The sequence below is a fragment of the Laetiporus sulphureus genome (assembly GCF_001632365.1).
Source record: "Laetiporus sulphureus 93-53 unplaced genomic scaffold LAESUscaffold_21, whole genome shotgun sequence".
In the NCBI taxonomy this organism is placed as follows: domain Eukaryota; kingdom Fungi; phylum Basidiomycota; class Agaricomycetes; order Polyporales; family Laetiporaceae; genus Laetiporus; species Laetiporus sulphureus.
The window spans coordinates 373,093-387,027 of NW_024468530.1; the positions used below are offsets into that span (position 1 = coordinate 373,093).

Below are 13,935 nucleotides of genomic sequence, written 5' to 3' on the forward strand. Positions count from 1 at the left end.
TAGGACGTACTGCAATTGCAGAAGGCTGCATAGCGTGCCGCAGCTTATGCTACTTGTTGCGAGACTAATGCTCTTTGATTCGGACGGTTGACACGATGCGCAATGTGAAGTTACAACTAACATCTAACATTGTAGACTGTACATGTAATAATACACTGAGTGTCCCCGGGTTTATTATCTAGAGCCGACGCCGGCGAGCTTCTCCGTCAACCATCCTAGTGTCGGTATCGCAGAGTTTCTCGAACCGACCACGCCGCCACCAAGCGAGAGCGGGTTGGCAGAAGCATATGAATCCTTGCGTGCTTTGGCTGCTTCTTGCACTGTGAGACAACAAACAGTCAAGTTGTCCATTCTCAAGATGAGGGTGCACGCTTACCGCGCCGGTCGATCTCCTCCACGTTCGTCTCGAGGACCAACCCTCCTTGGATCACCTCAGAAAGAATTTGGTGCACCTGATCCTCTATCAGCAATAACATAGTTTGCGTGAGATATGACTTGCCTCGTCGAAGTGGAAAACCAGGTCCAACTCGCACACATTCTCGAATGAGCGATCCAAAGACTCCACAAACACCTGCAGGGTATCCGCGCTGAATTACGGTAGCACATTGGTTTGCAGAGGAACATGCGACCCACCTGGATCAAGTCAAGGATACCCAGCTCACTCTCCGCACTGTCAACGAGGAACACGAAATACAGCGTCGCGTAGTTCCTGTAGACGACCCGCAGCTTCTCGCCCGTCTCATCCTGCGGCGTCAAGAAGCTCTCGAGCTCTGGTGCATCGAGGAAGTTGCACAATCCCGGCGCCCGCGCGGAGACCAGGGCGAATATCTTCTGGATCAGTGCCTGCACGGAGCGGTGGAGGGGCGAGTAGAACTTGGTGAGGCGCGCTACGCCTGAGGTGTTGACTGTCAGAGCGACAGCACGGTGAGCATGAGCAGACGAAGCGGAGGAGAGGATCGGACAGATCAGCACCGCGTGTATCATGGTTTCCGGCCTCTACGGCTGCTCAGGTTCGGATTTCAGTACGGTCGAAATGCGGCGGAGGTTGTGGTAGCCGCATTAGAGACGGTAGATCTCACGGCGCGTTGTGGCCACCGCGCTCGGGTGGCTCGCGTCGTGATCTAATTACCAAGTATATGAACTGGGTGACACGTATCTATCCACCTTCGCAAATGTTTATATCAGTCAGCATGCGGTCAATGTGAGCTCTATACAAATTATATAAATCCGAGTTGCTTCGTAACATGCCACCGAACATGACATTGCTCTGGTCCGTTAGACGAGCCATTGCTTCATAAATCCACAGACGATGCGCTCCAATAACCAAGATTAAGCACTAAGGGGCGCCAATAGTGTGCCTAACCGAAGAAGGTGGCCGTTATTCATTGAGATGAATTGGACTCATGAGTCGCCTCGTAGGACGGCAGAGGTGCTAAAATCGAAAGGTCAGAATATGGCCCCTACAGCCACATCCAAAAAATACGTACATTCATGGTTCTTGCGTGATACCAGTCAGAACCCTGTAAGCAGCAATCATAACCCCAACTGGTCGATCTGTTCGTGAGTAACGGCCTGTAAGCCTACGGAATTCCCACTCACGCGCAAGCTTTGAGAGGTATTCTTATACCCGCTGATGCGGTGAGCATATACCACCGCTTAATCAAGAAATGCTGGGAAGGCAATGTACGAGCGTACGTACCTTTTTGCTTCTTCTCTAGCCACCACCAGACGAACCGTTCCCGCAGAAGGTCAGAGACGCATTCCAGACAGTACCAACCGTCTCTCGACCACGCCTCCTCGTCATGCAGCTCGACGATCTCCTCCATAAATTGAGCATAATCAAAAGTGATGTAGTTCCTGAATCTAGATTTCACGTCTGACAGGTAATCCAGCAGTAGGTTGACCTCTGTGTTGTTCATCTGCAGGTTATTGGGATAGAAAGTGCCGAGGAATGTCGGGCAGAAGATTCCGCGGAGTAAATCCCAATCTGATCAGTCATCAGTATATTGAGCAACACGCCATGGTCGGTGACGATGCGCCGATGCTTACTAGAAGGGCCCCAGAGATTGATGCCGCACGCGGCATGACATCGATCGCCTGTAAATCCACGATGTATTAACACAAGACTCAGACACGTATCAGATTATCAGGCAGGACATACATACATTCGTCTTGTGAACCAGTGACTTCACTCAGAATCGCTTCAAGCAAAGCCTCATGGCCAATCTTCGGACTCATTTGGTGATGAATCAGGTTGAGGAAGAAGGGATACCAGAAGAAACCTTCTTCGACATCCTCCGGTTCCTGAGGTTCCAGCGACTGAAAAATCCACAGCACACGCGCTGGGCCCATAGCCGAGATGTCTCTAAAGTACGTCACTGCCAGGGCAGATGCAGCTCCGGCGCTCCGCATGGAAAATACAAAAATTGAGACGACCCACCCGTAGGCACCAACGAGCTCGCGCACCCGCAGGAGTTATCGGTCCGTAGGAGCAGCTCCGCGCAGAAATCTGCGGCGCGCCCGAGCTCGAGCAACTCTTCTAGCGGTAGCGCCTGGAAGAACACCCTGCGCGGGAAGGTGTACCAGTCCTCGTCGGGTGGTTCGCGGTACAACTCGCAGTATAGCCAAAAGCGGTACATGGCGCGCCGGAAGCGCGATGACTCGTCGACGGTCAGTTTGCTTGTCCTTGAGGTCCGGTCCTTCTTTCTATTCGACTAGTGTGAGACTACAGCGCACTATGGCGATAGTGTTCTTTGACAGTGACTCACATCCAACTAAAGATATCCTCCAGCTCCTTCACGACCGGTGCGTGATAGACGAGAGCTTCACATATCGCACGGGTCAAAGGCAATTCAGCCACTTCCCTCTCTTTAGGAAGCGCATCGTCCCCGTTATCTTCCTTTCTTTTGTACCCTCGACCCGGAAGCACGTATGCCAACCTCACGGCTGCAGGGATAATGTTCGGATCGCCCGATGCATTCTGAGTGATGGCCTTCACGATCGATTTGGGTCGAGCTTGGAAGACGCTGTAGAGGTTCTTCGACGTGCGAATGAATGCAGACAGTGTTCTGAAGTCGGGAAGGAAGGTGAGTATACGGTCGAGAAGGTCTGGGCTGAGAGACGGTAGCGGCATGGTCCCAGTGTTTGAAACTGAGACGGTCGGTGAACATCGATCCCAGCTCTGCCAACGCGACCGCACACAGCTTTCCCACGGAACTCACCTGACCGCGTTTCAGCAAATGCAAGCACACGGTTACAATTTCCTCCAATAAATATGATCATCCCAAGCACACATATAGTCCAGAATCTATAGACAATGTCCAACTCAAACACGGTCAAGATATACATGTTCATCGTTCATGTTTCGACTAGCGTACCCGTCTTCCTGTTCATTGGAGATCTAGTCGCCGCGTGTAGGCACGCAGAGGTGCTACAGGCAACTCATCAGCACAGTCTTTGGCGTGACAGGATCAACTTACGTTAAGCCTCTTCGCGTGTTGCTCCTTATGCGACTGAGTCCGGCAGTTGTACCCGTACCTGTGTTGCACATCGTCAGCCATCACCCTACAGACAGACAGTAACTAGTATGAAGCCATGCTCACCAGCAATCCTCGAGGATAGGTATTCCCGCTGTGTCGTCAGCTTCTTATGAGATCCCAAGATGGACGCAATGCACCAAGAATGACGCACCCTCCTCCTTCTTTGCGCGCCAATACCACATGAGCCGCTCCTTAAAGAGCGTCCGGACGCATTCCAAGCAGTACCAACCGTCCTTCGACCACACATCTGGCGCGTCCCCCTCCCCGGGAACAACGGTATCGAACAGCCCCTCCATGACCTGGTTGTAGTTCGGCGATCGAAAGCTGACCGTGCCGTTCTCCTGCGCGAATAGGATTTCGTACATCCTCATCATTTCCCAAATATTGTAGCGAAGTCTGCCATGGAGCAGCGTCTCGAATATTGATGGGCTAAGGTGCCCATGGAGGAGACCCCAATCTGAGTTACGGCCGTTGTCAGTCAAAAAGAGCGCTGCAGTCAAAGTTAGGGAAAATGCGCACTATTTGCCCCGAAGAGCTTGGGCCCTTGTACAGAGTGGCAGCGATCGCCTGGGATGTCGACGCCATCAGTCCAACGGGAGCATGCCATTGGAGAAGAGCTTCGCTTACAGGCATCATGCTCTCCGACGACCTTGCGCAAGATCGCCTTTGCCGTCGCCGCATCGCGGTCCTCAGCACCTATCTCGGCCTTTTCCAGGATGCTAGCATACACAGCCTCGAAGAGCTGCGGCTGCCACCTGCCACCCTGCAGATAGGGGAAGATGCGCCGGATAGCAGACCGGTAGCTATCTGGAGCAAGGAGCACATCTCGGCAGACTGTAGTCGCCCATTGAAGCAGCTCCGTGGTGAACGACACTGCGCGCCAGATATCATGCAGCTCCTCTAGCGGGAACGCCGTGAGAAAGTCCAAGCGTGGCCGAATAACCTTGCGGTATTGTTCGTCATCAGGCTGCTGCAGGTTGAAAAAATATCTCGGATGCTTGAACAGCTTGCGATAGAGCCATAGGCGGTACATTGCACGCCGGAAGCTCACCGACTCGTCCTCGGCGAGCATACTCGCAGAGGACATGCGGTCCTTGTGCCTGTCATCAAATTGAGATCTTCAGACATTGCCATCATAAAATGAAACGATGCACATCCAGCTGAAGAAATTCTCAAGTTCCTGCAAAATCGGTGCGTGATCGACGAGTGATTCAGCCTGTGTGCGGGTTAGGGACATGCGCATCACGTCGTCCTCTGGCGGAGGAGGTCCACACTGTTCGTCTTCGGGACGTTCTTCATTCTCTTCTTCATCGTAGTCGTCGTCTTCGTCGGTATCTTCATCACTTTCGGGATCGTTGCTGTCTTGATATGCTCGGACCATTCTCACAGCAGCGGGTAGGACGTCAGCGTGGCCGACAACGTTGCAAGCGACGGCGGCGACGATAGACTTTGGGCGTGTTTGAAAGACGTCATAGACATGCTTCGAGGTGAGGATAGTTGCGGCAAGCGACTTGAAGTCGGTCAGGCTGACGAGAATCTTGTCAACCAAGTCTTGACTAAGGTCTGAGAATTCCATGTTTGCAAGCCCACGATATATTGTCTGATGGCGGTGATCTTCAGGAGGAGGGCAAGCATATATAGACCAGCGTCCGAGTCAATCGAGCCCGGCACCGACCCACGGCACCGAAAATAGCATTGCTTAGTATGCTATCTGGCTCTTGGCAGGCGCGATATGGCACGATAAGTTATTAATAACGTCCGGCATGTCGTTTTGCTGTGGTAAATTATTCACGGAACTGGCACCCGCCAAGAGCCCAAGGATAGAACGCTGGTCAGCAACTCCATGCCCAGACGTGGTTGATGCATTCTCGGCTCCCGAGTGTCCAGCGCGAAAGCGACGTCTTTCGGCCGCGTGTGATTCGCGCTCGACGGACATCGTCGGGTGTGCGTTCGCGAGCTCGCGTGGCGTCGACGGAGGTGGACGTGCAGGTCCCATTGCACTCGGGTCGTCGCGGTGGCCAACGCAGAGGTGTGGTGTTCGGCCGCGAGGAGCGAGGGAGGCTGTGGCGCGAGAGAGGCGTGGGCGTCTGTGAGTGGCTGCGGGACCGTGCTGTGCTTGGCACTGTCCGAGTTGGGAAAGTAGTCCTAATATTGGCTGCACGTGATAAATGCCAAGCCAGATGGAAGCAAAAATAGCAGGCTAAATTTGGGCATGTCGCGAGCGCGCTTCGTCGTCGTGCGCGCTTCTCCTCCTGCCCACTAATCCATCCATAATACTATCCTCTCGTCCTCGCCACCTCGCCTGCTCGCGTGTCTCCTCCGTGCGCGTGCATGCTCGCCGTCTCGGGCGTCGTACACGCTGTGGCAGCTGGTGCACGACTCTGGCTCGGCGGCGGATGGAGGCTGGGGCGAGTGAGCGGACTGATGCCTCGTCAGTCTTGGCAGGCTATATTTACGCGTTGGGAGTGCTGAGCCGCAGAGTGTCGTAAAGATAGTCACAGCTTGTCCTTGGCCTCCTCGTCCTTATAAGCCCAACCAACACCAATTCACCGCCCAGCTCTCCTTGCATCCGAAAAGCCCCTTCACCGTCCCAGGTACCCGCTCCTCCATGAACTCCCTCCCATCCCCGCCTCTCCAGCCCCTCCCGTCCGGCTCTTCTCGCCACCACGACCAGGTCATGGAGACACTTCTGGCCTCTGCGTGGAAATCCATCCAGCAGGTGCGTTTTTTCTGCCCGTGTAACCTCACCATTTAGTGACTGACCTGTTCTTAAAAATAGGCACCACCACCAAGCCTGCGCGACATTCTTGACGCCTACCGCACGAAAGGCGACGGTGACCGCGACATGCTCATCGCCATGCTCAATGCCAAGAGTGCTGAGGATCAGGTTTGTTCCGATCTGTCCATTCGTCCCGCTAGGTCTCACATGATGTCCTCCGCAGCGCATCGCATCCGTCGCATCATTGCAGCGCTCTATGCTCGAAATGTATCAGCCATCATTGCAGGCGTCTTCGCAGTCCATTCCTCCGCTGCAGCTTTCTGCCGAGAGCTCGCATTCGCACCACTCGCACTCACATTCGCACTCGCCATACGCCCTCCACCACCACTACTCCTCCACATCGCACATGCCGTCTCCCCCTACCACCTCATATGACCACTCACCATATGCGCATGATGAATCCGTGCACCACTCGCACCGACGAAGCGACTCCGGCTCCTTCTCACAGCGCGACTCACTTGTCGTGCCGTCTGCATCGCCTTCGCGGAAACGGCGCCGCTCGTCCTCGCGCGAGCGTGTCGACACGCATGATCTACCCTTCCCTCCGTCGCCGTACTCGTCCGCGAGCTCGCACAGCAGCGGTGGCTCACCACGTTCACGGGAGAGCATGGCCATTGGCGCGCTGCTCTCGTCGTCACAAAGCAGGACTGCTGCCGAGGAAAATGCGCGACGTCTGTCGACCTCGAGCACCTCCGTGCGGGAGGGTTGATGTGCCTGCTTGCTCCGTTTCTCGCTTTGGGTCTCGTTGTATTGCATGCCGGGTCGTGTATCGCATAATGCTATGTATTGGATGTGGATGTGGTTTCTCGCTTTCCTTCGGTGGTCGGTCTATCTTACAGCTGTCTCTGCTTTTGCACCATGATGTCGTTGTATATGCGCTATGCCGCTGCGATCGTGTACCTTCTACTACGTATTGGAGTAATTGCATGATTTGTCTCTGCTCATCTGGTTGTGGGGTGTTATGCATTATGCATTAGCCTTTGTCGATCGATCACAGTGCGCAGGGGGCAATTAGAGAACTGATTAATGGCCATGCATTGACATTCGTCCGTCCCAAACATTAACCACAGCGCCTCAGCGCGGGCCCCCGAGCGCTGCGATGAGCCATCGGTCATTACTCTGCTTGGCCCGAGACAGGCATTGCAGCTGACCACCGCGAGGGAGCTGCCAAGACCGTTTCTATACATACACGGATGGCCGCTATTAGCCCCCTTCGCCTTCGACAGTGCGCAGTTTTCGCGAGTCTTCGGACCTTGTTTTCGACGTGCGCGTGCTTGTTGTCTCAATGCGTGGAGAAAATTGCTGGAGCATGCATGGCAGCCGCTAGAAATTTGTAGTGATCAAAGTCGGTGTCTGTTGAGCGCGTTTGGAGGACCGTAACCATCATGTACGGCGTGAAGAGGCGTTGCAGCCCGGTGGGAAGTTACCGCGCCGATGCGGTTCAGCTGCGTGACTTTAGCACAATGCCTCAGTTCAGTTCGGGCGCTAATTCCATGTGCGTATGGTGTGACATTTGAACTGAGTTCAAACCGATCCGTGACGCGTTGATATTTGAACCAGTTCAGATGGGACGCGAGACCGAAAAACAGCATGCATACAGATAAAATTTGATAGAATGCTACACGTTTGAGATATACACACAACGGACGCCATCTCGACTCGTCATATAGCGCTCTGCATCTATCACAGCGCGAGAACAGGCACCAGACCCATCGAGAGCCGGCGCCCGACAGCACGCCAGATTCTGGGTTGAAAGAAGGGACGGAAACGGTGTACGGGAACAATAAAGACCCTGAGTCAAGAAATCACCCCATAACGTCAACCATTCATGAACATCGTGAATGAGCCCGGAGCCTCCAGGGGAATGGGGGATGGGGGATGGGAGGGAGGTGGCCGCCGTCCAGTGCGTCCGTAGCAGCATGAGAGAGAAAGAGAGCTCGCCAAGGAAACAATGGAGGAGTGGCCCGAAATAAAGCTCCGCTCTCGTGTCGTGGGATGTGCTGCACCCCCGGAAATAAACCTATTCATGTCATATATAGCCGCATAGATACGCCTTTCTCAGATATCTCAGAACCGGAAGAAGCGGGAGTTACTGCGCGGGGCGACCGGCGCGGGCGTGGGTGGCGGCACCTCACGCGCCGCGACGTCGCTCGACGTGCACGGACCGTCGTCCGTCCAAACCCCCGACGACCCTAACATCCGTCACGCGACACCGTCAGAACACAGTCGACGTGAACGGAGGTGCAGAGCCACTCACCGCCCGGCACGTCATTCTCTGTCCAATACTGCGCGGTCCACAGGTCGCCGCTGGTCGCGGTGGGCGTCAGCGTCAACACACGGGGCTGGCGCTGCGAGGGCGGAGTACGCACTTGTATTGCACCTCCGACCCGCCCGTGTACGCCGTACTGCTCGACCACTCCGCGACGCCTGCACAATTGCCCGAGCTCGAGGTCGCGGTTGAAATGGCACTCGTCGCCGTCGCGGTAGCGATGCTGGAGATGGACGAGGAGCTGCCGCCGCTCGCAGCGGTCCCAGAGCAGGCGCTCTCTGTGGAAGACGGTTGAACGCTGGTCAACGCTCGCACTGTGAGGAGAAAGCTTACTGGGCATCCAGTCTCCGTTGTAATTGGCAGTCGGCTCATCAGAGGCGTAGTACTTCGCCTGTATGCGGTGTATTTGAGAAAATCGTAATAATTACAGAAATTGCGAGTCTCACCTCCCAGATGTAGCTACATGGGCAGCGGACACAGTGAATATCTGGAAGCATGCCAAAGCATTTGAGCACGTACCCATTCCACGATACGTTCGTACCGCCAGAGTAGCTGGAACCGCTCGTCCACTCCTCCACATCGCAAGACGGATACGTAAAACCAGTGGCGCCCGCGGAGACCAACGCATCCTTGATAGCCAGGTCATAACGGTCGTTATCTGGCAACAAGTGCGGAAATGAGTGGCATATTTCCGCGACTCACTGTGTGGCGCTCACCATAAGCTTGGGACGCGTCCCACAACATGACACCTCCAAATGACGGGAACGAGTTGCGCGTGGTGATGGCAATGCTTGACAACGTGCCGATATCTTGGTAACCAGTGCCCGCAGCCGTGCTTGAAGCCGGGGCACCGACAAACACCTTCACATCGGGATTGATGCTGACATTTCGTGCCCAAATGTCCCTAACGTCGGAGAAAGCGCAGAGTTGAATGAGAATCCGTACGCCATCGAGATCATTCGCGGAGATCGCCTTACCACAACCCAAAGTCCCATCCCTACGCAATTCATCAGTATAGGCAGCGACCTTCCGCAGCATGATGTCATCCTCACCGAGGCATCATCAAAATTCTGTAAACCGCAGGGGTTGTTATCTGGTGATCGACAACGGTTGAAAACCGAGTCAGCGGCACGGAATTTACGGATATAGTCCCGGGATGTACGCACAGAATTGTACGTAGACCATGTCGAAGTAGGCGCTGTTCAGGGCGGCGCCGAGATATTCGTCGGGATATTCGCACTGAGGCGCACCGCTCACATAATAGCTGTTGATCGTCAGGTGTTGCGGCTTTAACGATATGAGGGCACACTTACGTCTTGTCCGCACCATCGAAGTACGTGCGGAGTTGAGTGACGAAGTTGGCATAATATTCATCCGAGCCGCCCTCGATATCCAAGTCCACACTGCAGACGACCCCAGATTGAGACGTACTATCCCCACAGAATGTGAGAGATACACACCCATCTAGAACTGCACTTCCAAACGGCCGAGAGTCATTCGAACCTCCAAGGAATAGGTCCCAGATGGTATCTGCAAATGCCTCCGCCTCCGCTGCACTGGAGAGTCCCACGCTTCCACCAGAACCGCCCAAGCTGATGGTCACGGCCTTGCCCTGATTTTGGCAGTACTCGATGTCGGATGCAAGGAACGAACAATTTAATAGTTCGGTCCCTGAATAATACGTGTTGTTCGTGGAGTTGCAGGTCTGAGTGCGAAGCAGCAATCAGACGCACCATCCTATTGAGTCACTCGTGTGCGAAAGACTAACGTTCGCGAGATTGAGAACGGGATAACCTCCCGTGCCGAAGAAGGTGTCGACGAACGCGATTGGGATAACATCGATCGCGTCGTCCTGAAAACTTTTCAGAACCAAGCCCAGGCTCGGTAGCATCTCCGGATTGACTCACCTGGCAGTAGAACGAGATTGGCTGCTGGAGGTCGGTCGTGCCGGGATTGGCGGCCGCGTATGAATCCTGACCCCAGTATCTGGCCTATTCTTAGCTCATACAATCCGAAACTGAATGGAGGAAGAACTTACACTGCGACCTGTGAAAGCGCACGAACGTGTGCATGATAGATCAGTTTGACTGGACTGCGACTGCTGAGATGAGAATCTACGTGCGTTATCATATAAGCTCAGATCGAATGCAGCGACGGACAGCACGTAGACACTCCCGACGAGCAACGCAAGCACCAAACGGCTGAGTAAAGGCGCGCAAGGCATCCTAATATCGCACTCGAGGAGGAAGATACAGGGCGGCCAACCTGCCATGAGAAATGCATCGAGGACTGCTTTATACCCTGGTAGCGTGCGTGCTATACATATGGATTGCCGCAGCTCCGTTCATCTAGCTCTGCATTGCAGAGGTGAGAAAATCTCCAGGCAGGTTGCAGCGTCGATACGCACAAATTTCATCAACCAGTGCCATGCGGTGAGAGACCACGTTCAGCATGCCTTCCGAAGGCCGCTCGGCGCATTACACATGTGCAGGCAGTTGCTAAGAGTGTAAAGACAAAGACACGGAGGCAATATCATTCTCGAAAGCATATGGTGCTCTGACCCAAATCAGTCGAGCTTCGAGTGAGAGGCGCCTGGACATACCTAGGACATACCATGGACGAGCTCGAGTCAAGGCAGCTTCGATCGTGAAATACCCATCAAACGAAAATACACGTGGAGGAAACGAACACCATGCGTCTCAGCTGGTCACGTCTATCTGCTTATCATCTAACGGCATCCGCCAGGTGCTCAGCTCCCCTACCTCGCCCGGTCTCGCTTCTTTGCACCACGGTAGACCTTACGAATCCTGGCAGAAAAAGAGCACATCATCCGCAGCACACCCAACAATACACCGGTCTATGTAACGATTGCTCAGTTAGCAGAAGCATGCCCTACACTGGTCATGAGACGCCGAATATGTCTATCTGCTATGCTGCAGCGCCCTTCCTATCGTCCTCTTGCACGTTGGCGTTTCTCACAGGTTCTGGGAACATAGGTTAAGGAAGCCACGACAGAGCAACGCGACAGCATACCAAAGTATGGATGTGCTTGAGCTTCCCTCGCCGTCAGGCGCTCCTGGTGGTCATAACGCAAGAGCTTGTCTAGGAAATCGATGGCCTCGTTCGAGATATATCGCTGATTCTCTGAGGTAATGAATCGCGACCACGGTTTCTTCGGGTAACTGCAAATACATCGCCTATGAGTGGACGGCAAACCGCAGACACGGACATGGCTCAACTCACCTTCCAAGAAGATCATCGTACTGAGTATCTAGTACGATATCGTATTTCTGGATGTAGTGGTATAGGCCTTCCGTTCCGAGAACTTTGGCAATCTTTACCAATTGATCGTAGTTATCATGACCATGGAAGAACGGTTCTTTCCGGAAAATCTGCATACGACCATGGATGAGCGTATGGACGGCCCAATGCACTGCAATCCTTACCATAGATGCAAACATGCAGCCGTAGCTCCACATGTCCAGGCTATAGTCGTACTCTTGGAAGTCTACGAGTAGCTCGGGTCCCTTAAAATATCGTGAGGCAACGCGCACGTTGTACTCGGTCTTCGGGTGGTAGAATTCAGCCAAACCCCAGTCGATCAGGCGGAGCTACAAGAACAAGAAGCGTGAGGCTCGAGATGGGCAGCGGCCGTGCAATGCACAGTTACGTACCTTCCGCCTCTCGTGGTCGATCATCACATTGTGCGGTTTAACATCCCGATGCATGATACCTTTCGAATGGCAGTAGTCCAACGCCTGCAGTTGCACCAATCAGATCATACCACAGGCGATGAAGAATAACATGCGGCGCACCTTGAGTAGCTCGAACATGTAGAACCGGACGTCAAAGTCGGTAAACCTTGGATACAGGACCTTGAAGTCGACGTTGTGAACATATTCCGTGACCAGACTGGGTATTTTCGAAGAGGGATCGCGGACAACGTCAAGTAGCGCGACAATGTTCGGGCCACCAGCAAGGTTGTGCAGGATTTTGATCTCTCGCTTTATTTTCTTCTTCTTGACCGGTTTGAGCACTTTGATTATGCATTTCTCCTCGTTCACGATGTTGATGCCCTCAAAGACCTGGGTACAATTGTAAGATGATTATCATCTTCGATTAACGGTGGCGCACCTCGGAATACTTCCCCCGTCCAACCTTGCGCACAATCTCGTAGTGGTCCTGAGAGCCCCATTGCACCTGCAGATTATCTTGTCTCCATGTAAAATGCATGCGGTTTTAACAAGTGTCAGGGAACTGCACCGTATTCATACCACGAGGGACCCATTTTAGCATTGACGTCTGCATAAACGCGTGCAACGGATTTGGTTTGTGACCGGCCCATCTTGACGAGAGTTTGAGGAGAAACAGGACGGGATAAGATGGGAAACACCGCGCGTTGGTCTTTGTGAAGAGGCACTGCAGGGGCGGCAGGGAAGATACTCGAGGGCCTCACGACTCTCGCGTGCAAGACAGGAATATTCACACGCTTAGTGGTCCTTCCCGGACGCTCCCAATGTGCTCTGGTCCATGATATGCGTCAAAGTCTTCGCAGATGTCTACCATTAATCCTAGAGAGAGTACATCTAAGCCACCACGTTGGCCGGTGCATGTTCAATACTGTTTTGAGCCCCGCTATCACTCGTCTGTGCCCGCAGAAATACGCGCGTTGGTCGGTCCAAAGGCGTCGGCTTCTGGTACCAAGACGACTCCTTTCTGTCGTTGGACGGTCATCAGACGAGTAACAGAACCTTCGCATCCCGCTTGCGGCGAATACGGCCTTTACGCTGTGAAGAAGATCCCGCCTCGCACGCACATTGTGGACTACATCGGGGAGATTCACTGCGATGAGAGGCTTCACTCCGACTATGATCTCTCATTATATCGCACACAGCATGGTCTGAGCGTTGGCGTGGATGCCTTCGCAATGGGTAACGAGGCCAGATTCGTGAATGATTACAGGGGTATCAAGGCGAAACCCAACGCCGTCTTCGAAGAACGCAGGACACACGCCGGAGAGCTGCGCATGAGTATCTGGAGCAGCAACGAAGCGATCAAGAAAGGAGAGGAAATTCTGGTTTCATATGGGAAGATGTGGTGGCATGCTCGGTCAGTGGGCAAGGATCAGACGAGTGAAGGAAGCCATGAGTAGGGTCGTAACTCGGAGGTCTATCACATCTGTATGTGAAATTTTTCTGTGTGAGCCAATCCTAGGAAATCCGATGAAATTAACAACCTCTTCGACAATGAAGGTTTCCGATTCTGTGTTTTCGGCATTGATGCGTTACATAGAATGCACTTCGGAGGCGCTTTCACTGACGAGCGCGCACAAAGACGTTTTATGTCAC

General features: G+C 53.7%; 7 protein-coding genes across 7 annotated transcripts; 2 read left to right on the forward strand and 5 right to left on the reverse strand.

Moving 5' to 3' along the window:
* Nucleotides 1-174: 174 nt before the first annotated feature.
* Nucleotides 175-984, reverse strand: LAESUDRAFT_737048 (Adaptor protein complex sigma subunit; the record flags this gene model as incomplete). Its single annotated transcript, XM_040910752.1, has 5 exons — nucleotides 175-320; nucleotides 377-460; nucleotides 496-571; nucleotides 634-905; nucleotides 963-984. The coding sequence occupies 5 exons, from the start codon at nucleotides 982-984 to the stop codon at nucleotides 175-177; spliced, it is 600 nt and encodes a 199-aa protein (XP_040764071.1).
* Nucleotides 985-1,156: 172 nt separating this feature from the next.
* On the reverse strand, nucleotides 1,157-3,151 carry LAESUDRAFT_679904 (uncharacterized protein). Its single transcript, XM_040905713.1, has 8 exons — nucleotides 2,769-3,151; nucleotides 2,441-2,706; nucleotides 2,166-2,378; nucleotides 2,050-2,097; nucleotides 1,700-1,987; nucleotides 1,600-1,630; nucleotides 1,488-1,545; nucleotides 1,157-1,432 (listed from the first exon to the last, which is right to left on the reverse strand). The coding sequence occupies exons 1-8, from the start codon at nucleotides 3,131-3,133 to the stop codon at nucleotides 1,379-1,381; spliced, it is 1,323 nt and encodes a 440-aa protein (XP_040764072.1). The 5' UTR covers nucleotides 3,134-3,151; the 3' UTR covers nucleotides 1,157-1,378.
* Nucleotides 3,152-3,248: 97 nt separating this feature from the next.
* Nucleotides 3,249-5,115, reverse strand: LAESUDRAFT_812919 (uncharacterized protein; the record flags this gene model as incomplete). Its single annotated transcript, XM_040914442.1, has 7 exons — nucleotides 3,249-3,430; nucleotides 3,480-3,537; nucleotides 3,603-3,630; nucleotides 3,691-3,996; nucleotides 4,059-4,106; nucleotides 4,167-4,639; nucleotides 4,694-5,115. The coding sequence occupies 7 exons, from the start codon at nucleotides 5,113-5,115 to the stop codon at nucleotides 3,401-3,403; spliced, it is 1,365 nt and encodes a 454-aa protein (XP_040764073.1). The 3' UTR covers nucleotides 3,249-3,400.
* Nucleotides 5,116-5,846: 731 nt separating this feature from the next.
* Nucleotides 5,847-7,352, forward strand: LAESUDRAFT_726164 (uncharacterized protein). Its single transcript, XM_040908975.1, has 3 exons — nucleotides 5,847-6,258; nucleotides 6,319-6,426; nucleotides 6,482-7,352. The coding sequence occupies exons 1-3, from the start codon at nucleotides 6,148-6,150 to the stop codon at nucleotides 7,025-7,027; spliced, it is 765 nt and encodes a 254-aa protein (XP_040764074.1). The 5' UTR covers nucleotides 5,847-6,147; the 3' UTR covers nucleotides 7,028-7,352.
* A 544-nt stretch (nucleotides 7,353-7,896) lies between these two features.
* On the reverse strand, nucleotides 7,897-10,847 carry LAESUDRAFT_726166 (carbohydrate-binding module family 5 protein). The gene is made up of 16 exons (XM_040908976.1): nucleotides 10,710-10,847; nucleotides 10,684-10,686; nucleotides 10,495-10,578; nucleotides 10,356-10,439; nucleotides 10,048-10,292; nucleotides 9,901-9,990; nucleotides 9,754-9,851; nucleotides 9,640-9,680; nucleotides 9,565-9,584; nucleotides 9,304-9,491; nucleotides 9,107-9,245; nucleotides 9,034-9,046; nucleotides 8,921-8,978; nucleotides 8,688-8,865; nucleotides 8,576-8,625; nucleotides 7,897-8,510 (listed from the first exon to the last, which is right to left on the reverse strand). Exons 1-16 carry the CDS (start codon nucleotides 10,809-10,811, stop codon nucleotides 8,386-8,388), a joined length of 1,518 nt encoding a protein of 505 aa, XP_040764075.1. The 5' UTR covers nucleotides 10,812-10,847; the 3' UTR covers nucleotides 7,897-8,385.
* A 668-nt stretch (nucleotides 10,848-11,515) lies between these two features.
* On the reverse strand, nucleotides 11,516-12,932 carry LAESUDRAFT_737049 (Pkinase-domain-containing protein; the record flags this gene model as incomplete). The annotated part of the gene is made up of 8 exons (XM_040910753.1): nucleotides 11,516-11,571; nucleotides 11,621-11,769; nucleotides 11,831-11,979; nucleotides 12,034-12,198; nucleotides 12,262-12,345; nucleotides 12,403-12,672; nucleotides 12,722-12,798; nucleotides 12,851-12,932. The coding sequence occupies 8 exons, from the start codon at nucleotides 12,930-12,932 to the stop codon at nucleotides 11,516-11,518; spliced, it is 1,032 nt and encodes a 343-aa protein (XP_040764076.1).
* A 172-nt stretch (nucleotides 12,933-13,104) lies between these two features.
* Nucleotides 13,105-13,892, forward strand: LAESUDRAFT_726167 (uncharacterized protein). Its single transcript, XM_040908977.1, has one exon. It carries the CDS (start codon nucleotides 13,143-13,145, stop codon nucleotides 13,737-13,739), a length of 597 nt encoding a protein of 198 aa, XP_040764077.1. The 5' UTR covers nucleotides 13,105-13,142; the 3' UTR covers nucleotides 13,740-13,892.
* The last annotated feature ends 43 nt before the right edge of the window (nucleotides 13,893-13,935 follow it).

Coding starts and splice junctions, on each gene's coding strand:
- LAESUDRAFT_679904 (XM_040905713.1), bottom strand. CDS start 3,133: ATGCCGCTACCGTCTCTCAGCCCAGACCTTCTCGACCGTATACTCACC. Junction 2,379..2,440: donor GAGCTCGTTGGTGCCTACGG/GTGGGTCGTCTC, acceptor CTGCCCTGGCAG/TGACGTACTTTAGAGACATC. Junction 1,546..1,599: donor ATACCTCTCAAAGCTTGCGC/GTGAGTGGGAAT, acceptor CAGATCGACCAG/TTGGGGTTATGATTGCTGCT.
- LAESUDRAFT_726164 (XM_040908975.1), top strand. CDS start 6,148: ATGAACTCCCTCCCATCCCCGCCTCTCCAGCCCCTCCCGTCCGGCTCT. Junction 6,259..6,318: donor CGTGGAAATCCATCCAGCAG/GTGCGTTTTTTC, acceptor TCTTAAAAATAG/GCACCACCACCAAGCCTGCG. Junction 6,427..6,481: donor CCAAGAGTGCTGAGGATCAG/GTTTGTTCCGAT, acceptor TGTCCTCCGCAG/CGCATCGCATCCGTCGCATC.
- LAESUDRAFT_726166 (XM_040908976.1), bottom strand. CDS start 10,811: ATGCCTTGCGCGCCTTTACTCAGCCGTTTGGTGCTTGCGTTGCTCGTC. Junction 9,852..9,900: donor TTCGATGGTGCGGACAAGAC/GTAAGTGTGCCC, acceptor GACGATCAACAG/CTATTATGTGAGCGGTGCGC. Junction 9,246..9,303: donor GGACGCGTCCCAAGCTTATG/GTGAGCGCCACA, acceptor ACTTGTTGCCAG/ATAACGACCGTTATGACCTG.
- LAESUDRAFT_726167 (XM_040908977.1), top strand. CDS start 13,143: ATGTCTACCATTAATCCTAGAGAGAGTACATCTAAGCCACCACGTTGG.